This window comes from Cherax quadricarinatus, chromosome 43, assembly GCF_038502225.1.
Source record: "Cherax quadricarinatus isolate ZL_2023a chromosome 43, ASM3850222v1, whole genome shotgun sequence".
Taxonomy (NCBI): Eukaryota; Metazoa; Arthropoda; class Malacostraca; order Decapoda; family Parastacidae; genus Cherax; species Cherax quadricarinatus.
The window spans coordinates 6,418,482-6,445,378 of record NC_091334.1 but is presented as its reverse complement, the minus strand read 5'-3'; the positions used below and the strand labels follow the sequence as shown (position 1 = coordinate 6,445,378).

Genomic DNA, 26,897 nt, shown 5'->3' with positions numbered 1-26,897 from the left:
TCAGAACTTAATACTTTCATCCCTACCTGGGATGAAGTTTGTGAAACCAATTGAAGTTAGCATCAGGGTGGGTGGGTTTACCTAAGCAACCAGGTTAAGGAAAAAAGTTTTGTAATTAAAAACTTTAATACAAGCTGTAAACAAAAATAGAACAAAACAGGAATGTTGTATGGAAAAAACTACATGGTAGTTAACTGAAGAATGAAATGCAGTTTCATTGGTATCCTTTGATTACACTATGAAAATACTGAAGTTGGCAGAAGAATAATTCTACCAATAGCATTGGAAAGATCAAAAAAAGTTAATCGTACTCTCCTTCAACTTCACCCTCTTCCTCAAATTCTGCTTCATCATCAGCAGTAGCTTCCTGGTACTGCTGGTATTCTGAAACCAGATCATTCATGTTGGATTCAGCTTCTGTGAACTCCATTTCATCCATACCTTCTCCAGTGTACCAATGGAGGAAAGCCTTGCGCCTGAACATAGCTGTGAACTGTTCACTAACACGCTTGAACAATTCCTGGATAGCAGTAGAATTTCCAATGAATGTAGAAGACATTTTTAAGCCTCGAGGTGGAATGTCACACACTGCTGTCTTAACATTATTGGGAATCCATTCTACAAAGAATGAGGAATTCTTGTTCTGGATGTTGTACATCTGATCATCAACTTCCCGCATTGACATTCTGCCACGGAAGATAGCAGCAACAGTAAGGTAACGTCCATGACGAGGATCACATGCAGCCATCATGTTCTTTGCATCAAACATCTGCTGAGTGAGTTCTGGAACTGTGAGAGCACGATACTGTTGTGATCCACGGGCGGTAAGAGGAGCAAATCCAGGCATGAAGAAGTGAAGTCTAGGGAAGGGCACCATGTTAACAGCAAGCTTCCGGAGATCAGCATTTAGCTGACCAGGGAACCTTAAACACGTAGTCACGCCAGACATTGTGAGGGAAACTAAGTGATTCAGATCTCCGTAAGTTGGGTTTTGCAGTTTGAGCGTTCTGAAGCAAATGTCATACAATGCCTCATTGTCAATACAGTAAGTTTCATCTGTGTTTTCAACTAGCTGATGAATTGAGAGGGTAGCATTGTAAGGTTCCACTACTGTATCAGATACCTGGGGAGAAAATTTTTTTTTAAGGCAAACATGCAAACTATTTTTTTTTTTGGGGGGGGGGGGGGGCAAAAATTAATTTAGTACACCTTTAGAAATTTTACTAAGCCTATAAAGGCTAAGACCAATAAAGCAAGAATCTAATTCACTAAGTATTTAATTAAACTAATAGTTACTAAAATTAAATATGAAAATTCTCACCTTTGGAGAGGGCACAACAGAGAAAGTAACCATGATCCTGTCTGGGAATTCTTCACGGATTTTTGATACAAGGAGGGTACCCATTCCTGAACCAGTACCACCACCCAAGGAATGAGTTAACTGAAATCCTTGCAAACAGTCACACTTTTCAGATTCCTTTCTGACAACATCCAATACAGAGTCTACTAGTTCTGCTCCTTCTGTGTAGTGACCCTTTGCCCAGTTATTTCCAGCACCACTCTGACCTAAAAAAATAAATGCATTAAGTAAACAGTACTTCATTTAATACAAAAGTTTGGAAGTCTTCAGAATAATAAAAAAAGTTAGGCTAGTCTTAATTTTAAGACTGTCTTTAGTCAAATCTGTACAGAATTAAAGATACACTAATACCTATTGTACTAAGTTCACAACCTTAGTTTAACCAGACTTCAGTTTAAGAAAAACTTAAAAATTACAAAAACTGTAATTTTCGTGTATGTACATATAAAAAAAAGATCAGCCCAATACCAGTACAAAATCTTGTACACTTTACAGTGTGGTAATGTAAAGATTACTTAACCTACAACTATACTCCACAATGCCAAATTAACTTACGATTAACCCTTTCAGGGTCGGTCCTGTAATACGGCTTTGAATCCACAGGTGGTCCCGTAATATTACACATTCTAGCAGCTTCCCATCTTGTGGGAGAAAGCTGGTAGTCCTACATACGAGAGGATGGGTCTGGGTAGTCAGTGCTCAGCAGCAAAGTGGCATAAAACAGACCGATGCATTTTTATATGGTTTTAATGGTTGTATTTTCAGTTAGTGTCATTTGATAAATGGAAGATTTAGATTTTTGAATGGTTTACAGAAAGTAGCTTGAAATCGAGTTAAAAGTAGCAGAAATAAAAGATTTTTGCCGATGTTCAAGAGTAAACCAAGACGTGTGCCCAATACATGTCAACTAGCTGGTCTAACATGCACTCGTGAATGCACCGACATACAAATATTACCATTATGCAGTGGTCTGAATAACAGTAAATTTTTTTTTTTTTTTGCATGAATAGAAATTCAAAGTGCAAAGGAAATACAAGGGGCCTGGAGACGTGACTAATGAACAATGATATTTTAATGCCAGGAACATCTACGTTTATCCTGGGCCCTATGCTGAAATTGGCCTCTAATTTTGTGCAAAATTTGTCAAATTAGTAGTGTGATTAACCCACTGACTGTCACAACCCCAAATCCTGAGGTCTCCTGGTGTCGCAAAATTAAAAAACAAATGTTATGAAATGATGTTTTCCCAATTGTAATAACACAAAAGAACGAAATTTCATGGAAAACTGATGGAATTAAGCTCTCGCGAAGTTAGTGACCTCAGTGATATTATGAATCGGTGATTCTGCCCACTTTGAGCCCTATTTTCAGCTAATTCCATTGTTTCAGTCGACCAAATTGGTATTTTAGAACTATTTTTTCTATCAATCGAGAACAAGACTGCCCATTTACCGATTTCAACTACCCAAAAACGTGGTCAGAAATTTGCAATTTGGCCAATTTCACGAAAATTAAATTGCAATTTCAAAATAGGGTCCAGAATGAACAATGCAGACATTCCTGGCTCTAAAATAACATTTATTGGAAAATTACGTGTTTACTTTCGAACATCGGCAAAAATCAAACATTTCCCCTACTTTTAGCTCCATTTCAAGGTTTTCATAGTAAAACTAATCAAAATCGCCTCTATTTCTATACGTTTTTCATTCTATCAAAAGAGACCAAGGAAACTAGAAAACAACCATAAATACTATATGAAAATAGACCACAAAGTCAGCATTTTAATTAAAAGTGAATTTTTCTTATTATGCACTGCGTGCTGCAGGATTTTTTATATGGTGCACACTCGCCACAGACCCATTCTCTCATGTTGGCCTACCAGCTTTCTCCTGCTTGATTTGAAGCCACTAGAATTTACGAGTATACATGTATATACGTCAAACACAGTGGCTTGTAAGACATGACCGAAACAGTCAAAGGAGTAATTTTGGGTAGTTGAAATGTGTAAATGGGCAGTTTCTTGTACTCTGAATAAAAAAAAAGTTCTAAGTAAACAGCTACAAGTTTGGTCAACTGGAACAAAACTGGCCCAAAATAGGGCTCAAGCAGGCAAAAGCACTGATGTGTAACTATTGCTGAGACTGCTAACTTTGTGAGTAATTCTAAGTTTTTAGAAATTTCATGCTTTTGGTTTCATTACCTTGGGATTTTTTTTTTTTTTTTTTTTTTTTTTTTAAATTTTGACCCTGGGAGCAAGTTTGCGAGCAGGGTTCTCAACACTCGCAGGGTTAAGTATGATCACCTTACTACCAATGCAACAGCATTAAAGGAAGTTTAAACCTTTATGTCCAGCAAAGTACTACACTTGTGAGGGGGAGGGGGGAAAGGATGCTATCACCATTTAGAGTAGTGCAGTTACAAGGCTTAAGATTAAAAGCTTTTTATAGCATCAAGGATATTTGTGCTCTTCAATAATTTCAAAATAGTCTGATTCCATAAGGTTTTTACACAACCCCTTGGTACCTCTTCACCAGCAATCAACTTAAGCCTCGTGTTATTAGGATTTAAATTTAACAAATTTTATTTACCAATAAGTTTTGCAAAATTTAGTTACAACTGGAAAAGCTAATTAGGCAAGTCAAGAACATGGGCCTTGCAAATATTTTTAAGTGGTATTTTAATTATGCTTGAAGATAGCCAACAATGGGCAAGCCTCAACATGCAAGGTAATTTAAGTACTATTTCAAAAATTTAGAGCTCCATGTTAAAATATGGTCTAATAAGCTATAAATTTATACAAGCTTTACAAAGGCCTATTTGCACAATTTACAAACTAATTGCAATTTAACACTTTTAACCTAAAACTTACTCTCAGGTACCAACTCCTGACTTACCTATTTGCAGCTGTTGTAACCAATTTTCCTATATACTGCTGTGAGCAATGAGACATTAACAGCTTTTTTTTTTATACATAAAGTTATGGCTACAAATTTGACCATTCCATTTGAAATTTATTCTTAGATCTATATGCATATCAGCACAATCTTAAGAAATCAAAGACTTCAATGCAAAATTTTTTACTATGGATATAAACATTAAAAGTCCAACTCCATTTGGTCATTTAAGAACCTCTTAAAACTGGAACTAAGTAATGCAATCAAACTTTCTTACCAAATACAAAACTGTCTGGCTTAAAAAGCTGACCATGAGGTCCTGCCCGAACACTGTCCATGGTGCCAGGCTCCAGATCCACCAAGACAGCACGTGGAACATACTTTCCCTGATTGCCCTCATTGTAGTATACGTTAATGCGCTCTAACTGAAGATCCATCAGCTCTTTCTCCACACCAGCAGTATATTCTCCCGTTGGTTGAATGCCATGTTCATCACTGATGATTTCCCAGAACTGAAAAAAAAATTTCAGTACATCAATCTAAATATCCTACAATTTGCTAAATTATGTTCCTGCATACAATTTCAAATTAAGGCCTACCATGAAAGATTTATGGGAAAGTATGACAATGCACTTTCAGGTTACAAGTGTGCTGCTAAAACCACTTCATACAAACTTCATTTGGGCAATGTGTCACCAGGTTAAATTTAACTCCAGTAGATTGTTTCCCCAGGTTCAATCCTCAAACTGCCTTGCTAATCCAACTTTCCTTTTAAATACACTTGCCAATAATTATGGTTTCAGCCTGAATGTTTGGGCAATTCAGCAATTTTCAAAAATATTAACACATTAAAAATAAAACAAACTAGCATAAAAAGCTATCACACTAAGTTAAAGAATCTTTCAATACCATTAAATTCTTTAACCCTTTCAGGGTCCGTCCCGTAGATCTACGGCTGGTCGGTGAGTGTCCAAACCGTAGATCTACGCCATGAGCTCAGCTCACTGATAAACTGTGAGTGGTACATTTGGGTCTAGATATGAGAGAATACATCTATGTGGTATGTGTGCACCACATAAAACAGATCCTGCAGCACACTGTATAATGAGAGAAAAAACTGAAATCATGATTTTTCGATTAAAACAGCAACTTTGCAGTATTTTTTCGTATGTTTTTTATAGTTGTATTTGCGATTTCTTGGTCTGATAGAATGGAAGACATGTTACAGAAATAGAGATGATTTTGATTGGTTTTAGCACAGGAAATGGCTTGAAACTGAGCTCAAAGTAGCGGAAATGTTAAATTTTTGCCGATATTCAAGAGTAAACAAACGACCTCACACGTCTAATACACGTCAGCTGGTGGGTCTAATACATTCACAAATATGGTGATGATATTTATACAATTATTACAGTATTGCATAACAGTAAATCTTCTATTTTTTGGTGTGAATAAAAATTCATTATGTGAATAAAAAATCAAAATGGAATTTATTTGTAAAGCCTCAAAACATAACTAATGAACAGAGGAAATGTTAGTTTAGTGCCAGGAATGCCTACATTGTTTATTCTGGACCCTATTTTGAAATTGGAATATTTTGAACTTTGTGTTAAATTGGCCAAATTAACAATTTCCGATCACTATTTTGTAGTTGAAACAGTTGATTTGGCGATTTCTTGTGCTCAATCGATAGAATAGAAGCAATACTAGTGAAATAGCTAAGAATTTGGTTGATTGGAATAATATAATTGGCCTAAAATGGGAGTCAAAGTCGGCAAAATCGCCGATTCGTAAATATCGCTGACACATCAAAATTCGCGAGAGCATAATTTCATCAATTTTCCACCAAATTTCGTACTTTTTGTTTTATTACCTTCACAAAAAGATTCTCTACGATTTCATAAGAAAAAATAATTTTTTTTTTTGAAAATTCTTGGACACTGGTGCGTGACTCCAGATTTGGGCCTTGGACCCTGAAAGGGTTAAATACACAGACCAGTTGGACAAGTATTGAATGCGTGACATTTGTTTACTCAATCACCAAAAATGAAATTTCTGCTACTTTAAACAGAATTTTAAGCTACTTTCAGTCCAGAAAGGCTTCTATTCTATCAAACAAGATCAAGAAACTGGAGAATACAATATTCAAGAGCTATGAAAACACAAAGGGGCAGGTATAAACCAAAACCTGGGTTGTCCCCCCCCTAAATTATAGTGCAATAAGATTTATATGGTGTGCACTTACTACACCCATTTTCTCATGTCTAGGCCCAAATTTACCACTAGTTTCTCGGAGCAAGCAGAGAGCTCATGGCCTAGTACAATAGGACCCACCCTCAAAGGACTAGAATAACTTATCAACAAAGGGGGGAGGGGGGGGGGCACCAAGCTTTCTTCCACTTTCCAGGGATATACTTACGCACATGACCTATGAAGTTACAAAGTCAGAGAAGGCTACTAGATTATGTTTAGCATCTGGTGGAATGCAAGGTTATCAGGTTCAAATTAAGGGATGTAATTTGAAATTAACTGGATTGTGCCCCCTCACTGGCATCAAGGAGCTTTGCCAACAGTCTAGTCATGTTAGCCTACACATTTTAGTTAAAGCCATTGATCCCAAGCAACAACAGTAGTTCATTTAGTAACAGCAATGATTAGTTCACCAATTCAACTAGGTCAAAAAAATTTATCAAGTTGGCAATCCAATTTGAAGTCCTGAACTACTTCAGACTTCACCCTGCCAAGAAACCTAAGAACATAACACTGCAGCAGGCCTGTTGGCCCAGGCAAGACAGGTCCAAGTTACCTACTGACTTAAGCCACTGACCAAACCTAGTCGGGCGACACTCGCCCACAACCACTTTCATTTATCGAACCTTTTTAACCCGTAAATGGTCCAAATTTATACATACGTTCACTACCCCAGTGCCCTGAATTTTTTTAATTAAAAAAATTTAAAGCACATTTTTCTAAGGGTAATAGGATAAAATTTTTTAGGGTCAGTACTTAGAGATATGAGGCCGAGAAGTTGGCACTGGATGCTCACGTGACAGCAACATCGAGTCCTGCCACTTGCTTAAGTTTTGCCTATATACCTTTTTTCTATTTTTCATATTTTATATAATTTACATGTTCTGATAATTACAATTTGTAGTAGTTCTTGTCACTTCATAACCAATCTTTGTTCTGACACTAGTATTAGGTACTGAAATTATACTCTGTTGAACACTGACAGGTGGACATTTACACCTGCCTGGATCATTTACTTTTGTCTTGGAATATATACAGAGTATTTATAGGTCCCAGTAATGCTTTGGATATGTGGAAGTATATAAGGAAAAGGAGAATACATAGTAATAAAATAAGTTCCCTTGAAGCACGAAAAACAAAGTCCACCCCTGACAGTGACGTGATAAGATGAGAACATTTGAAAAGGGCTGACATTTGATGAGCATTCGCGAGGGTGCAGTGACAAGACTAAGCTTTGCTTTCGCTTTTACACAAACATGTCTATTTGTCTGTCAAACTATCCATCTAGCTCTGTCTCAGACAAGACTGTCGTCCTCACGTTTACTCATCTTCCGAGTGTTGGGAGGAGGTTGAGAAGAGAGGTAGGGTTAGGAGGGTGGGTAGAGAAAAGAATGTGGTAGGAGGTGGCAAGGGACGTAGAGAAGAAAGGTAACCGACACCTCGAATCCGAGCCATTTTCGATGGGTTTGGTTCATAGGTTATCCCTTACAAAAATATATAAGGAACCTTCAACAGACGCACAAGGACATTATAATTCCGAATATCAAACAAATTGTTACACTGTCCAGATTTTTTTCGAGTTAACCTAGGTATTTTACACTATGCTGACAGACCGACACACACACACACACACACACACACAGACACACACACACACAGACACACACACACACAGACACACACACACACAGACACACACACACACAGACACACACACACACAGACACACACACACACACACACACACACACACACACACACACACACACACACACACACACACACACACACACACACACACACACACACACACACACACAGACACACACACACAGACACACACACACAGACACACACACACAGACACACACACACAGACACACACACACAGACACACACACACAGACACACACACACAGACACACACACACAGACACACACACACAGACACACACACACAGACACACACACACAGACACACACACACAGACACACACACACAGACACACACACACAGACACACACACACAGACACACACACACAGACACACACACACAGACACACACACACAGACACACACACACAGACACACACACACAGACACACACACACAGACACACACACACAGACACACACACACAGACACACACACACAGACACACACACACAGACACACACACACAGACACACACACACAGACACACACACACAGACACACACACACAGACACACACACACAGACACACACACACAGACACACACACACAGACACACACACACAGACACACACACACAGACACACACACACAGACACACACACACAGACACACACACACAGACACACACACACAGACACACACACACAGACACACACACACAGACACACACACACAGACACACACACACAGACACACACACACAGACACACACACACAGACAGACACACAGACAGACACACAGACAGACACACAGACAGACACACAGACAGACACACAGACAGACACACAGACAGACACACAGACAGACACACAGACAGACACACAGACAGACACACAGACAGACACACAGACAGACACACAGACAGACACACAGACAGACACACAGACAGACACACAGACAGACACACAGACAGACACACAGACAGACACACAGACAGACACACAGACAGACACACAGACAGACACACAGACAGACACACAGACAGACACACAGACAGACACACAGACAGACACACAGACAGACACACAGACAGACACACAGACAGACACACAGACAGACACACAGACAGACACGAGTTAGTTTTTTTTTTATATTTCCTCGACCACTTGTGGCCACATCCACCTCAAAGGCAGGAAAAATAAAACATACAAGTTTGGAGCACTAGCGGTAAAAACATGCGTTTGGACCGTTTACGGGTTACAAGTACAATGTTTTAGTTTGTTCCACTCATCCACAACTTCAAACCAGTGCTTTCCTGCATTCTGAAATTAAATTTTTCTAACTTTAAACCATTGCACCAAGTCCTATCTTTGCTAGATATTTTTAACCAAGTTATTTACATCCCATTATTCCCATTTTCCACTTATACACCTTAATTAAGCATACCCCCCCCCCAAATTGTACGCCTTTCTCGAGTGCAGATTCAGGGCCTTCAGTCTATCTTCATAGGAAAGACTTCTGATACATGGGATCAACTTTGTCATCATTCTCTAAGTTTTCCAGTGCATTTATATCCATTCTGCAATACAGTGACCAGAACTGAAGCATAATCTAAACAAGGCTTCATCAAAGAGTAACAACTTAAGGACTATGCTCCTTGATGTGAAGACAAGAATTCTGTTCACTTTACTGAACACTTGAGCACTGTTGTCTTAGATTACTGACAACAAGAACTCTAATCCCTTTTGTAATCAGTAAAACAGATCTATATTTAGTTCATATGTGGCATGGATATTTCCCTGTCCAATGCTCAGAACTCCACATTCGTCTATATTGAACTTCATCTGCCACTCCTACGACCACTGCATCAGTCTATTCAAACCTTTCTGGAGTGCTTTAACCCTCTGACTGTCAGTGTCGTATACACACGTCTTACAAGCCAGTGTTTTTGACTTAATATGCTAAAGCTCTAGCAGCTTCAAATCAAGCAGGAGAAAGCTGGTAGGCCAACATGCGAGAGAATGGACGCTCGGTCAGTGTGCACAGTATAAAAAAAAATCCTGCAGCATGCATAGAAAAAATAACTTAAAACTCCAACATTGAGGTGTATTTTTGTACAGCATTTATGGTTGCATTCTAGTTTTCTTGGTCTCATTTCATAGAATGAGATACTACAGAGATGATTTCAATTGGTTTCACGATGAAAAGGGCCTTGAAATTGAGCTCAAAGTAGCAGAAATATTTGATTTTTGCTGATGTTCAAGAGTAAACAAATGACATCACTGCAGTCATGAATGGGTTGACATTAATACAATTACAATAATGCAGTAGTCTGCATAACTAAATTGTGTGAATAAAAATTTGAAATAGAAAGCAAAAGTAATGCGAGAGGGGCCTGGAGACACTACTAATGCAGTGTTATTTTTATGCCAGGAACGTCTGCATTGTTTATTCTGGACCCTACTTTGAAATTGGCATTTTAGTTTGTGTGAAACTGGCCAAATTGCCAATTTTACCACTATTGGGTAGTTTAAATCTAAACAGGCAGTTTCTTTTACTCAACCCATAGAACAAACGGAGTTCTAAAGCAATGGCTACGAGCTGGAATTGGCTGAAAATAGGGCTCAAAATGGGCGAAAAAGCTGATGCGTAGTATATATCGAGATTGCCGACTTCACAAGAGCGTAATTCTGCAAGTTTTCCATCAAATTTCGTACTTTTGGCGTCATTACGATTGGGAAAAGATTATCTACAATTTCTTTTTTTCAAATATTTTGCAAGACTTCAGGATTTGGGGTCTCAACAGTCAAAGGTTAATGAACCGACTGCCTATTTTGGTGTCATCAGCAAACTATGTGGCTATTTATTCCCTCATCTATGTCGTTTATGTAAATTGTGAAAAAGGGGCCCCAACACTGACCCCTGTGGAACACCACTTGTTATTCCCCCATTTTGATTTCTCTCCATTTATGCAAACTCTGCTGCCTATCTGTCAACCATGCCTCTACCCACAAAAGCATTATTCTGTGTGCCTTAATTTTTCCAAATAGTCTGATGTGGGACTACCAAAAGTCTTACTGAAGTCCATGTACTCATTACCATGATCTACCTCCTCAAATACACGAGTGAAAACTCTCTGGTCCCAAATTTCATTAACAGATCTTCCTTTGCCCCCTCCCTTACAACACTCAAAGCCATGGTTACAATGTGATGCAGCATTACTGAGGTCATGTGTATATTCAGGTTCTAAATGTGGAAGAATCAAAACTGCAATTATCACTGAATATTCAGACTGATGACATTACTTAAACTAAATGAAGGCAAGAAGTTGTTTTAATGGTACTGCTAATATGCAGCCTGTGGCATCAGCAATCTGGGGGAATATTCATAGTTTGACAAATTAAATATTTAAGTTTATTTGTAATCACTATGCAGAAGCTATCTTGATAGGTAGTCTACTTATTTTCAGTAGTTTGACTACTTTGGTCATCAAACTTCAGACTATTGAATGTAAAGGTAGATTGGTGTTGCATTGACTCCTATCAAAGCAAGAATTTGAAAATTTAAAAGAATAAATATATTCCTTGTATGCTTGTACCCCTGGTCACAGACCAGGCCACGGTAGCATTGACCCCCAGAACTATCCAGGCAAGCTCCAGGTACAGCCTGCCGGGTCGCCATCTGGAGAATACCCAGGCCGGAAGTACCAGCAAATCATTAATGAATGAATGAACCCCTCTACATTGTGCTTAGAATTTTTATTTCCAAGGACCCTTTCATGGTAGCCTAAAGTTGTTGGCTCATTTTAAAAGCTAAATCTCAGTAGTACCAGTTCCTAGTAACTGGTTACCAGCAACCAGTGTACCAGTAGAAGACTCACTACCAACCATCTGTGTGAATCACAGACTTATTCATGTTGCTGCTGACTATAGCATGATTTCAAACACCGCTCACCCTGTAGGCACTGGTGGGTCAGTCTAAGAGGGAGCAGAGGCAGGTCGGCTGATGGTGCTTCCCATTCTTCCCGTTATATATTATACGTACTACCAGCCTACACGAGTATTTTTACCCCATCCACGTTATCGAACCCACATGACAATTGGTGGCACCGGTGTGGGCGTGGATTTACGGGTAATTTCAGACGTTAGAAGACTGTTTGTGGGTTGCCGGCAGGTCAGAGGTGAACCGTCTGCCACCTCCAGCTAGCAGCTACCCTCACTCTCCTCCAGCCTGTGTACTCTAGCCAGTGTGCTAATTGCTTCAATCTCCGAGGGGTTGACCCGGATTTTGCAATTAAGCCAGTCAATAAGCCAGACTGGAAGTGAACGCTAGTCAGCCTGCGTCAGCCTACCATCCAGCCTGTCCTGTCATCCACCTGCTCCTTCATGCTGTGTGCATCGTTACAAGTCTCCAGTCAGCCATTCTCGTGGGTTAAGCCAGTCAGCCAACCCAGCTTCCTAACCCAGCTGAGAGAGAGAAGTAAGCCACGCAAGTTCCTCTGAAGTATTGCCTCATATCGCCAGTTCGATGCTGCTAAGTGGTCTTCACCATCCCTGTGGCATAGAGTGGCTTAGTTAATCAAGCCACCTTCGTGAGTAGCGAGTGGCAGTGCACGCCAGTGAGCGCCAGCGAGTGAGTCACGCTCCCTTCACCCACCCGCCACCCACTTCTACCTGTGGCTTTTTCCACCCTTGTACCGGGTCCTAGTACTGTTTTGGCTCGCATAATTGGTCAAGAGATTGTAGCTAGCGCCAACGATAAGCCAGTTATGCGAGTTCACCTAGAAAGCACATTTCTTCCGACAACAGTGAGTGTAGGAGGCATCACCCACACAGGACAACCTTCTCATCACTCATCATCCCGTCTACCACTCCAGACTTCAGTGATAATTTTCTGTTTAGACATTTTCCTGCATTTAAAGACATTTGCATGTGCGAGACATTTACAGTGAATTTCTTGTGTACTCTAAACCTTGTTTTCAGTGTAGACGCAGTTTCTTTGACTCATTATTTTTGCAATATTTCAGCGTTATCGCTCATCTCATACTTTTATCTGCTTTTTTTTATGCTACTCTGTCTGTAGTAAGTATTATTGTGTAGTGTACCAGTCAGTCACTCCATGTGAAGTAACAATTTTTTTATCTTGTGTTCTTTCAGCATTGTATTCTCCAGTATTTGTCATTGTAGTTCATGCAGTGATATTCACCCCAGTATACTAAATTATCCATTTATTTCTGTGTACTTTATTTTTTTTTTCGTATGCAAGCAGTCATTCCTTTGAATTTTTTCACATACATGTACTTGTGTACCATTATTTTTGCAAGCAATTTTTGTCGTATCAGTCACAGCAAGATTTTGTTGAAAATATACAAAAAAAAAAAAAAATGAATATGTGAATATGTTGTGTGTGCCCCGCCACTTGTAAGCGTTACACTTAGTTTTGTTTGTTTTATTTTTATTCATATTTTTCATATTTCTTTGAACAAATTCACTCTTAGTGTAATTTAAATTTCTTTTTAACGTAAAGTGTTTTCTTTGCTCTGAGTAAATTTTTGTCTAATTTACAATTAAGAGTTAAAGTGTTCAGTCCTTCATATTTTTACTTTATTTAACCTACATTTTCCCAGTAACTTTATTGCTACATTGATTATTTCTGCACCTTATTTTGTTGCACTTTCTGCAGCAAATCATTTCTTTTATTGATATTTTTATGCATTATTCTCAGTTCATTATTGTTTTGAGTCCTGTTTTTCATTTTATTATTTTTCCTCGTGTTGTCTTTGCATTATATTTTAATTTTGTTTATGCATTCTTAGAAAATATTTAAATTTCCCAGTTCTCTCTCTGCATAATTTAGTTATTTTATTTTATACTTTTTACATTGATTTACAGTTTTATTAGTTAATTTCTTTTTTAGCAAGAGTACAGACAGCATTTAATTCAGTCTCCAGTAATATTTTTACTTGTAAATTTCAATGTGTTTCTTTATCTTGGCCAGCAGTCCCTTACATTGAGTTGTCCTTCCTCTTGCAGTGTATCTTAGATTTTTTTTTTTATTACTTGTGCAGAATTAGTTACGTCTCTTGTTTCAATTTTAGCATTTTGTATCGTTTTTATTCGTTATATTTTTGCCTTATTTTTTCTTGTGCAACTTCTTTGCCATTATGCCTAGCATACCGTCAAGTGATACTTGAGTGAATGGACACTCAGACCTCTCAGGCTACTGCTGCTGCTGCTGCTGCTGCTGTCATCAGTCCTCAGTTCCTTATCGACTGACAGACCGACCCAGACACTGAGACTAGTTTTACTCGTGATTCCCTTGATGCCTTACCTTTATTCAATGGCCATGTACATAGTCTTGAAGCATGGTTTACTGCCATTCGTTCTCGTGTTAATGCTCTAGTTGACTGTCCTCCTTCAGAGGAAAGTTATCAGACTTGCAAAAGAAGCTCTTCATCGGTCCCCTGCCGCTGTTCACGTTGTTGATCTCCTTGAAATACGAGACTTCAGGAATCTTACTAAGTGGTCACAATATGAGGAACCGATTCATTCTTTCCTTGTACCAGTAAAAACAGCTGACCCATGTCGTTCTTAGGAACTAGTGAATGCTACACCCATGACTAATGAATCTGAGTGCATTTGCTGTTAGATTAGACAAACTTATTTATCAATGCTGTCCAGTCCTCGGCTTTTGTCCCTGACGAGGATAAACCACCCACAGCATCGTTTGCTAAAATAGGAGCTTTTGGAGCAATCAAAGAACATGCCGCCTGCTTCAGTGTGTGCTTATGAGGCTAATCCTCCAACTGTGACGATGGAACCACTTACAGCCCTAAATCATGTACGTTCCTTGTGCCCCCAAGGTATTTTCCCATGTATCAAAAGTAATTTCACACCTATGCCTCAGTCTGCACTGCCTCTTGTTTGCGCCACAGACAAATCGTGGTCGTCAACCATCTCAGCGATCACCAAGGACCAGTGTACAGAGTCGAGTCATTATAAACCTCGTAGTATTCATAATACATTCAGTAAGTCAGTGGACTTGTTACAACTGTGGTTTCCGTGGCCATATTGCAATTAATTGTCCTGATAGTCACCCTAAGAGGTGTCGTACTGATGAGTAGTACCAGTCAGATCTTCCCTACTGTACTTATAGAATACATGGACATGACACATCTGAGTGCAATGCTCTCTACAACCTTCAGTACTCTAGGTCTTTCTGTGGCCGTTCCAACCGCAGAACCCGTAGAGGAAACCGACGTCGTGGTTCTCAAACTAACCAGAACCAGGCTCATTCTTCCAATTTGGGGGAATTCGAGCGCCCCAGCCAAACCGTCCCATGGTGACAGGTGATGAGTACACCATTCCCATTCACAATTCCTTTGAACCCTTAAGCAGTCTCAAGAATGACAATCCTGCTGATAATGTTGCTTCACAAGTCTCTGACGTAGATGATTTTGGGGATGAAGTGGAACAAATCTTTTCTGATGACAATCCACCCCTTTTGTTTACACAACTTCCAATGCAACCATAGGCCCTATAGTGCAAGCATCTGTTCATAATGCGCCTGTTCATTTGTTCATGGACTCTGGTGCACAAGTCAGTATTATCAGGTCTAGTTTGTTTAGGGATAAGCAGTTACGACATGTCCTTCTCGTAGAACCGACTTGTGTATCCTCCCTTAGTGGGGTAGCTGGTTCTCACCTACGTGTCCGAGGTCGGACTTCCCTCACCTTTTCTATCCAAGGTAGACTTCACTGCTTCCTTCCTTGTTGTCGACCAGATTACTTTCCCTGGTGACCTACTGGGATTTGCTTCCATGCGAGACTTACGCATTGTGCTCGACCCTTATCGATGGCATGCCCAAATTGATGACTTGATCATACCATTTTGGGGTTACCAGCTTGGATCCGAGATCTGCCATACTGCCGCAGAGTACGGCATTCGGATTAAGTCCTTACAGGCCAGTGCATTTTCCAGTAGCGTACCCAAGCGGTCAGGCACTGGTGATCCTGTCACTCCTGTGTGTTCTTGCAACTTCAGACTTGCAAGATAGTGTCCAGTTACCTCAAGTGTCCGAGGACGCTCGGACTACCTTGAGTGCTGAGCCTATCCCTGCAATGTCTGCTAGTTCAAGCAGTAGTTTCTCCACGGGACTCCGTGTCGGAAAACGATTACTTGCAATTAGTAATGCCATCTCTTGTTGATGTCACATGCCGTCTGCAGAAAGACACTGTCGCAGCTAGTGCCCTCACTAGAGGGTCTGTTGTTCCTAGTGTTCCAGATGGTGATAACATCCTAGTTTGATTCTTGCAAAGTAAAAGGTCTATTTGTTGAACCATCCTTACATGTTGTAAGAGACAGTAAGATCCATTTCTTCCTAGCTAACTTCTGGTCACTGTTCATCTCAGCAAATACCAATCTTGTTGACCTTGTTCACTATCCTTACCCTGTTCAGGTAGAGGATGAGTTGTCACCTGGCCAGTGGGTCTGTGCTATTTCTACCAGGGAGACCTCATCCACTTAACTGGATCAATCTGTTCCACCAGTTGAGGAGAAAGACTTAGCTCCCACTGACTTCCCAGATGAAGTAAAGCGTTTGTCGACTGTTGAACAAACGTCGTAAAGCCATTGCCTTACCAGGTGAGAAGATGGGTATAACGAACTTATTGTCCCATCGTATTCCACTTGAACCTGGTACTAGACCCATCTATATACCTGCGTACAGAATGCCTCATTCACAAGTTGCTGTCGCAGAAGAATTGATCAATCAAATACTTGACGATGGAGTTTTTGCACCTAGCAATTCACCTCGGAATGCACCCTTGATCCTAGTGCCTAAGGATGGTACTTGGCGCCCAGTGATTGACTTTAGGAAGCTAAATGCGAAAACTATTCCAGATTGCTTCCCACTTCCTGTACTGGGTGATCTTTTACGTAACATTGGAGATAAAGTCTTTTCAACCCTGGACTTGTTACAAGGGTTTTGGCAAGTCCCTCTTCACGAGGACAGCCAAGAGCTAACTGCATTCTCCACTCCTACAGGTCATTATCACTTCCTCCGTATGGCATTTGGATTACGATCCTCCCCTATCACGTTCTCAAGGCTCATGACTAATCTTTAGAGGTCTCGTAGGTAATGCACTTATGGTGTACTTAGATGACGTAATCGTCACGTCTAAAGACGTGGATACACACTTGAAAAGACTATGTAGTACTTGGTAAGCTTGAAGAAGCCAATTTAAAGATAAAACTGTCTAAATGTCAATTTTTCAGATCAGAAATCAAGTTTCTTGGTCACAGTCACTCCTAGAGGTGTTACGACTGACCAAAGTAACTGCAGTACTAAATTTCCCAACTCCCAAAACTGGTGATGCCGTAAGATCCTTTGTGGGTTTAGCAGGTTTTTATAGATCTTTCATTGCCAATTTTTCTTCCATAGCTGCTCCTCTAACTGAATTGCTTAAGATGCAACTTTTGTTTGGACCTTCCGTCAAGAAAGAGCATTCCAAACTAAAAAAGCTAACATCTGCTCCAATTTTGAAATTTCCAGATTTTTCTAAGCCCTTCTATCTGACAACTGATGCTAGTTCTATTGGCACAGGTGCCGTACTAGCTCAGAAGACTGATGGCAAGTACAACGCAGTTGCATTTGCTAGCAGTCCTTACAAAGGCTGAACGTAATTATACAGTAACCGAGCAAGAAGCTTTAGCAATGGTATGGTCTTTAAAGCACTTCCGAGACATTATCAGTACTCTGTTCATGTCTTGACAGACTACACTCCACTGATACCTTTATTCCAGAACAAACCTACTGGAAGGTTAGCCAGATGTACCTTGACTATCCAAGAGTTCAATCCCACCTTTGAACACTTACCTGGCAAGTTAAATGTAGTCGCAGATGCCTCATCACGACATGTTAGTATAGTAACTGCAGACCCTCCACTTAGTGCTGAGGATGTAAAGAATGCTCAACGAGCAGATCCCATGTGGTCTGGTGTGATTCGATTCCTGCTCCAGGAAGATCTTATTCTGACTGAAGCCACCAGCACCCATCAGTGACTCATGAACCATGAATTACTGTATCGAACAGCAGAGTTGGGTACTCCTAGCAGAAGAGTGTACCAGTTAGTAATTCCAGTCACTAGTGAATGTAGCCTTACAGCTAGTTCACGATGTACCAGGTGTTGTGCACACTGGTATGGATCGTTCAGTAAAACAAGCCAGATTGAAATACTTTTGGCCTCGTATGGCAACTGATATTTCCGAGTATGTTAAGAAATTTAGTGTCTGCATGCAACAAAGGTAATGCTAATGGTCCTAATCCAATCCAAGTGTATCCAACTACTAGCAAACCATGGGAAAGAGTTGCACTAGATTTGTTAACTAATTTCCAATGTTCCCTCCAGGGCAACAAACATCTGTGTGTTATGGTAGACCATTTCACCAGATAGTGAGTTAGTCCCTATTGCAGATAAGACTGCAGAGACAGTAGCTAAAGCGTTTAAAGAACGCATTATCTGCAGACATACTAAGTCCCTAGTAACAGACAATGGTGGTGAATTCTGTAATGAGATTCTTGAAAATTTGTGTACCTTGTACAAGATCTCTAAATCCACCATTGTTCCTTGGGATGAAGTTATACCTGATGTGCAGTGTGCTATAAATTCTGCTTACAATGTTTCTATAGGTGCCACTCCACATTATGCATTGTATGGTGTGGATAAACGTTTGCCTTACGAGTTGCTATATTTAACCCTTTGACTGTTTTCGACGTATAAATACGTCTTACGAGCCAATGTTTCTGACGTATATATACTCAATAATTCTAGCGGCTTCAAATCAAGTGGGAGAAAGCTGGTAGGCCCACATGTGAGAGAATGGGTCTGTGGTCAGTGTGCACCACAAAAAAAATCCTGCAGCACACATTGCGTAATGAGAAAAAAAAAACTGATCGTTTTTTTGGAATAAAACGCCGAGTTTGAGGTGTATTTTCGTATAGTATTTATCGTTGTATTCGCGTTTTCATGGTCTTAGGTGATAAAATGGAAAACTTTACAGAAATAGAGATGATTTTCATTACTTTTACGATGAAAACGACCTTGAAACTGAGCTCAAAGTAGCGGAAATGTTCGATTTTTACCAATGTTCAAGAGTACATAAATCACACCACACGTCCAATACACGTCAACTGGGGAGTCTAATATTCTTTCACTAGTGCACTGATATTATTTATACCATTTTTACAATAATGCAGTCGTCTGCATAACAGTAAATTTTGTATTTTTTTGTATGAATAAAAAATCAAAATAGAAAGCAATAATAATATAAGAGGGGCCTAGAGATGTGACTAATGAACAGAGCATATGTTATTTTAGTGCCACGAATGTCTACCTTGTTTATTCTGGACCCTATTTTGAAATTGGCATCTTTTTTATTTTGCGTGAAATTGGCCAAATTGCCAATTTCTGACCACCATATTGGGTAGTCCAAATTAGTAAATGGGAGGTTTCTTGTACTCAGCTGATAGATAAAATGCAGTTCTAATGAAATAGCTATGAGTTTGGTCAACTGGAACAATGGAATTGGCTGAAAATTGGGCTCAAAGTCGGCGAAATCGCCGATACGCATATGTCGCCGAGACCGCTAACTTCGCGGGAGCATAATTCCACGAGTTTTCGACCAAATTTCGAACTTTTGGTGTCATTACCATCGGGAAAAGATTCTCTATCATTTCATAAGAAAAAATAATTTTTTTTTTTTTTCAAAAATTGAGCGACATAGAATGACAGTTTCAGAGAGGGGGCTGAAACAGTCAAAGGGTTAATCCGAAACCAAATTACAACCCTGATGATTTCATAGCAACTCGTACCAGCTTAGCTCAAAGTGTTTTTAGAAGAATCCGTGAAACACTTCATAAAATCAACAGCAGAATTTACAAGAGTCGCTAACACACTAGCAAAGCTGTCCAAAATCGAAGTAGGTTTGAGAGTTATGCTAACTAAAAACATCTGCAATGCCAAAGCTTGATCAAAAGTTTGTTGGTCCTTATCAAGTAGTTGAACATATCAATGGTAATAAGTATAAGGTTAGAGAAATTAGTACTGGTCAGTATAAAGAATCGCATTTAAATCATATGAAGTTAGTATGTGATGATAGTGATGTTCCAACCCAGACTAATTTGACAGACTGACAATCCTCCTGATCCTGTACTCTCTACCTCTGATAGTCAGACGATCAACCTGAATGTCGTTATTCCCTACGTACACGACAGGTATTGAGAAATCCTCAAGTATCATTTGTAACTACCAATTCAGATTTGCCTCAAATACAGCATTAGTTAGCCAGTGCAACAGAGTTTGATCCTCCCAGAGATGACACCCATTCTGCATGTAAACCTCACCCTAGCAGAGTTGGGGTTAAATGTAAATAACCTGTATAGATGAATAATTACAGTATCAACTTATCAGTATTCAAGAAATTTTTTTTAGTGTTCACGTTCTCTCCGAATTCTGAGAGTTAACAGTCTAGATTTGAGTGCACCGAATCTGCCTTTCTGTTAAACACTTTTCTTTGTATATATTTCTTCCTCAGAATCAGTAGATCACATGAATACAGATCAATCGATCGATCAAAAAAAAATTTTCACTTCTATTGTGTAATCCCAACATTGAGTTTCATTCGATGAGTTGTGCTATATTATACCTTGTATTGCATTACAGTTTCAGTTACATAAGCTTCCATTCCAATATTCTACTTATGTATGTTATAATGTTCAATTGTTGTGTACTTTGACATTGTATAGAATCAGCCCAAGCTGTACACCTGCCATCTAGTTTGTATTAGTTGTATGTCGGGACGACATACGTTAGCATCGCAGAGCTCTCAGTAGTAGTACCAGCTCCTAGTAACCAGTTACCAGCAACCAGTGTACCAGTAGATGACTCGCTACCAACCGTCTGTGTGAATCACAGACTTATTCATGTTGCTGCTGACCATAGCATGATTTCAAACACCGCTCACCTTGTAGGCACTGGTGGGTCAGTCTAAGAGGGAGCAGAGAGGCAGGTCGGCTGATGGTGCTTCCCATTCTTCCCGTTATATATTATACGTACTACCAGCCTACGCGAGTTTTTTACACCATCCAAGTTATCGAACCCACATGACAAACTTTTCAAGCTAGGAACCAGTTCATACACTAACTTCTGATCTGATTAGAAGTTAACTGTAAACCTCACCGTTTCACTTATGTCCATGTAGATTTTGCAAGTTTTGGAGTGTTGAAAAGTAAAAATCTATGATTTTTACTTTTTAGGGGGCATACAGAGAGGATGTCCTAACAAATTAAATATTACAATTTACACCTTTTGTGCATTAAGGGGAAGTTCTAAACTTGGGGAAGAGGGGGGGGGGGTCTTGCATACAAGTTGTGCACCCTATACCCACCCTATGGGGGGGGGGACCAGTTCAAATAAAAAGGCACAATGGACTCAGTGGTGACATTATCCTACTGTTATTGAATGTTCAGCTTTCAACTATTCCAAGTAATAAAATTTGTTCTACAGTCTGGGCATCAGGCTTTTTACTCCAGGCTTTTCATATTGGTAGTAGTTTATAGACAAACTTAGGGCTTCATTTTCCTACCTTTATTATAAGGTCACAAGCAACCCCAATTTCCAAATTTACCCATTTTTAAATGGCAGTTACCCAGAGTGCTACAGCACTGAGGTATCAATAACCCAAGTCTGCAAGGACAAAAACCACTTGCCCAGAATAGTCCACCAGGTGTTATGCCATTTAGGCAGAAGATATACTGCAGAAAGCCTGCACCCACAAAATGCCAAAACATTTATTTCAGTAGATGCAACCACCTGGAAAACTGTAGTGTCCAACACGCGAGACTGAGGCCCATGTGGTTATTGCAATACCAGACTAGTGCAAAGTCAGCCTTATGTTTGTAAAGGCATAGTAAATAAGAATTACAGGTGTAAGAATGCTGAAGAGATTTAATTTATGGCAATGCTTTAGTTAAAAGTTTTTAACTAGGATAAGAAGACTATAAAAAAATTCTGCTTTAACATTTGTACCAAGTTACACTTTAGCAAGTTTATGAATTAGGCAAATACGTCCAACATGTTACATACATACTTGGCTATTTTTTGCTCAATGTTTCATTGATGGGATAAATCACTAACCTTTCAGAGTTAATACAGTACCTGGGGAATGGCAGGTAATCAGTTTGATACAAGGATTATTATTAAATTGCTTCAAATCTGAAGCTCCTCACTTGCAAGAGGGAACCTCAGTTAGCCCTTTGGGGGTTTCGACCGTACTAGTACGGCTTATGACCCAGGGTTTGACGTACTAGTATGCCTAAATTCTAGCGCCCTCAAATCTAGTGGGAGAAAGCTGGTAGGCCTACATATGAAAGTATGTACGTGGTCAGAGTGCACAGTAAAAAAAAATCCTGCAGTACAGTGCATGAGAAAAAAAAAAAAAAAAAAAAAAAAAAAAAAAAAAAAAAAGACTTTTTTGGAATAAAACAGACTTTGCACTGTATTTTCGTATGGTATTTATTGTTGTATTCTAGTTTTCTTGGTCTCATTTTATAGAATGGAAGACATTACAGAAATTGAGATGATTTTGACTGGTTTTACAATGAAAAGTACCTTGAAATTGAGCTCAAAGTAGCAGAAATGTTCGATTTTTACCCAAGTTCAAAAGTAAACAAATAATGCCAAGCGTCCAATACACGTCAACTGGCGAGTCTAATATTCTTTCGCGAGTGCGCCAATATTATTTATGCCATTTTTCACACTAATGCAGTAGTCTGCATAACAGTAAATCTTATTTTTTTTTGAGTAAAAATTCAAAGTGGAAAGCAAAAGAATGTAAGAGGGGCCTCGAGACGTGACTAATAAACAGAGGAAATGTCATTTTAATAACAGGAATGGCTGTTTATTCTGGACCCTATTCGGAAATTGGCATCTTTTGAAATTTGTGTGGAATTGGCAAAATTGCTAAATTCTAACCACTGTACTGGATAGTTGAAATTGGTAAATGGGTGGTTTCTTGCACTCATTCGATAGAAAAAATGAAGTTCTAGCGAAATATTCATGTTTTTTGTCGACTAGTACAGTGGAATTGGCCGAAAATGGGGCTCAAACTGGGCAAAATCGCCGATGCGTAAGCATCGCCGAGACCGCTAACTTCCCGAGAGCATAATTCCGTAAGTTTTCCATCAAATTTCATACTTTTGGTGTCATTATGATCGGGAAGATTCTCTTTTCATAAGAAATTTTTTTTTTTAAATTTGGCCGACCCTGAGAACGAGTCTCTGAGACGGCCTGTCGACCCTCAAAGGGTTAAAAGCATAAGATTATGCTCAAGTGTCTGATGAACAGAATCATGCAATGAAATAACCACAAGGGATAACCATTTTTATTTAATATGCTGGACTTGTTCATGCTTCCCCCCCCCCTCTCCCAGGAGTGAACTACCCCTATAGTGAGAACCAGTGAACCTAGAGCTCTAGCAGATGTGGAGTCTGCAGTTCGAGGTTCACCCAGTAATAACCTGTTGCAAGCACTTGAAACTGACGACGTTCTAGATCTAAAACCTGTACAAGCATACATCGAGTATATACATCAGTTACGAAATTCATGTTCGGGTTAAATGGCGTTATAGTGTGTAGAGGTAGTAGGGCGTGGCAGGTGGTGCACTGGAGGCAGGTGGTGCTGGTGCTGGTATTGATTAATCAAGATCACTGCCGCAGCCGCAACACGTTGCTGCTGCTAGGAGGCCCCCCCCCCTCCCCGGGGGGAGTATGCCAGCGAGGGGATTTTAATCAAAAACTAAATCCTTTTATGCCTGCCATTTATACCTTCTGGTTACCAGGAGTCAACTTTCTCCCCCCCCCCATACAGATTTAGAGCTTCCAGATTTAAATTCACGGGTGTTCTGCTGCGCCATGAAACTTACCCCTTAAACCTCTTATCACCACACGAAACAAGTTCCATTAATGTTTAATACAGTTCTACGACCTTTAACACGAGGTGGAGAGTGAGCAAGACAAGTGTGACACAGGAAGTAACACATCACCGCAAACAAAACAAAAAACGTGGAAATTAACCACCATTACCTCAAAAAGTCTAGCAACAAGTTATTAATCATCACAATGTATTTATACACCTTTCAGAAGTGTTAAGTGCTATTAAGAACAGCGCCATAAGAGAGTAGAGAAGGTAGAGTTGTGAAACAAAGAGTCTGGTTAAGCCCGCGCGCGCCACCACCTACTTCCTATAACCAAGAAACTCGTTCATTTTAAAAAGTACGCCACTTAAAGCTATCTCAGTGGTTAGCATAAACTTTGAAAACCTCGCCTTAGTGGAATTTACCTTGGTCCCGATCTGGTTGCCGCACTGGCCGGTCTGGATGTGAACAATTTCCCTCATGGTAGTGTGAGAAGTGGTGGTAGGTGGTGTGTGCGCTGCTGCCTCGCCCGGCTGACTGATGCTTCACCACCACCAGGGCTGCCACCTTGCTGCCTTCACCACCACCAGGGCTGCCACCTTCACCCCGCTACCAACCGCTAACTCAACTTAAACTCTTATCACATAATTAATCGACATTTAATTAGACTCCTTTTTAGTAATACACAGAAATAAATATATAGAAATCGATATAATTTTAAGAAAAATAATATTTACATGTGTGAGCTTATCATATTAAGTTAAATATACAAAACAGTATAGATTCTTCTTTAACAAATTGGCGGGAATGACAAACAAAAAACCGCCAAATATTGTTCTTTATTTTAAAAATAATGTATACACGCTGTGCTAACTAAATAATTTAATAATGTAACGTTCAGGATAAATAAATCAAAACAGGTGTTTATAATTATTCACTTGATAAATAAACTACATTTACCGATATATGAATAGCGGAGAATCAAATTTAAACATTATTTATAGATCTGTAAACTATAATAGACCTGTAAATTATTCATGTCACGCTTTAAAATACTAAATATAACGTTTTCCCACTTGTTATAAAGAAAAGGTACAACATCGATCCCAAAAAATATATTTTTAGAAGTATATTAGCCAGGCTGGCGGCGTTATTAAGTCAATATAAACTTACAATAAAGTAGGACAGGCATATATAAGTGTCACTTTATTTTAGCATGCGCTGAGGCGTACCAGGGCAGCTGTACCTGAACCCTGCATCGATTTTATACATAATTTATATATGCTAGGCGTGTTCGTCCCGAGGTTCAGCGGCTCACAGGTTCCAATTATATCCGGTATGGCAGGTAACATTCATCATCACATTATTCAACCCCCAGTTCTACCTAACTTGCTCTATGTATATAAACCATTGTACATTTCTTTCAGATAATGAGGCTTAAATAAACATTGATCCTCCAGGGGGTTATTTAATGTTTATACAATATATATGTATATATCTGGCTCTCAAGTGAATGTATATATCTGGCTCACAAGTGAATGTATATATCTGGCTCACAAGTGAATGTATATACCTGGCTCTCAAGTGAATGTATATATCTGGCTCTCAAGTGAATGTATATATCTGGCTCTCAAGTGAATGTATATATCTGGCTTACAAGTGAATGTATATACCTGGCTCTCAAGTGAATGTATATATCTGGCTCTCAAGTGAATGTATATATCTGGCTCTCAAGTGAATGTATATATCTGGCTTACAAGTGAATGTATATACCTGGCTCTCAAGTGAATGTATATATCTGGCTCTCAAGTGAATGTATATATCTGGCTCACAAGTGAATGTATATATCTGGCTCACAAGTGAATGTATATACCTGGCTCACAAGTGAATGTATATATCTGGCTTACAAGTGAATGTATATACCTGGCTCTCAAGTGAATGTATATATCTGGCTCTCAAGTGAATGTATATACCTGGCTCTCAAGTGAATGTATATACCTGGCTCTCAAGTGAATGTATATATCTGGCTCTCAAGTGAATGTATATATCTGGCTCTCAGGTGAATGTATATATCTGGCTCTCAAGTGAATGTATATATCTGGCTCTCAAGTGAATGTATATATCTGGCTCTCAAGTGAATGTATATATCTGGCTCACAAGTGAATGTATATACCTGGCTCTCAAGTGAATGTATATATCTGGCTCTCAAGTGAATGTATATATCTGGCTCTCAAGTGAATGTATATATCTGGCTCTCAAGTGAATGTATATACCTGGCTCTCAAGTGAATGTATATACCTGGCTCTCAAGTGAATGTATATATCTGGCTCTCAAGTGAATGTATATATCTGGCTCTCAAGTGAATGTATATATCTGGCTCTCAAGTGAATGTATATATCTGGCTCTCAAGTGAATGTATATATCTGGCTCTCAAGTGAATGTATATATCTGGCTCTCAAGTGAATGTATATATCTGGCTCTCAAGTGAATGTATATATCTGGCTTACAAGTGAATGTATATATCTGGCTCTCAAGTGAATGTATATATCTGGCTCTCAAGTGAATGTATATATCTGGCTCTCAAGTGAATGTATATATCTGGCTCTCAAGTGAATGTATATATCTGGCTCTCAAGTGAATGTATATATCTGGCTCACAAGTGAATGTATATATCTGGCTCTCAAGTGTATGTATATACCTGGCTCTCAAGTGAATGTATATATCTGGCTCTCAAGTGTATGTATATACCTGACTCCCCAGTG

General features: G+C 39.4%; 1 protein-coding gene across 1 annotated transcript; it reads right to left on the bottom strand.

Moving 5' to 3' along the window:
- Nucleotides 1-107: 107 nt before the first annotated feature.
- LOC128694222 (tubulin beta-2 chain) lies at nt 108-24,719 on the bottom strand. The gene is made up of 4 exons (XM_053784227.2): nt 24,561-24,719; nt 4,532-4,766; nt 1,322-1,566; nt 108-1,123 (listed from the first exon to the last, which is right to left on the bottom strand). Exons 1-4 carry the CDS (start codon nt 24,615-24,617, stop codon nt 302-304), a joined length of 1,359 nt encoding a protein of 452 aa, XP_053640202.1. The 5' UTR covers nt 24,618-24,719; the 3' UTR covers nt 108-301.
- Between the last annotated feature and the right edge of the window lie 2,178 nt (nt 24,720-26,897).

Excerpts from the sequence above, each read along its gene's own strand:
- LOC128694222 (XM_053784227.2), bottom strand. The coding sequence starts at position 24,617 with ATGAGGGAAATTGTTCACATCCAGACCGGCCAGTGCGGCAACCAGATC. Across the intron at positions 4,767-24,560 it reads GCAACCAGATCGGGACCAAG|TTCTGGGAAATCATCAGTGA; the intron begins GTAAATTCCACT and ends TTTTTTTTTCAG. Across the intron at positions 1,567-4,531 it reads GCCAGACAGTTTTGTATTTG|GTCAGAGTGGTGCTGGAAAT; the intron begins GTAAGAAAGTTT and ends TTATTTTTTTAG.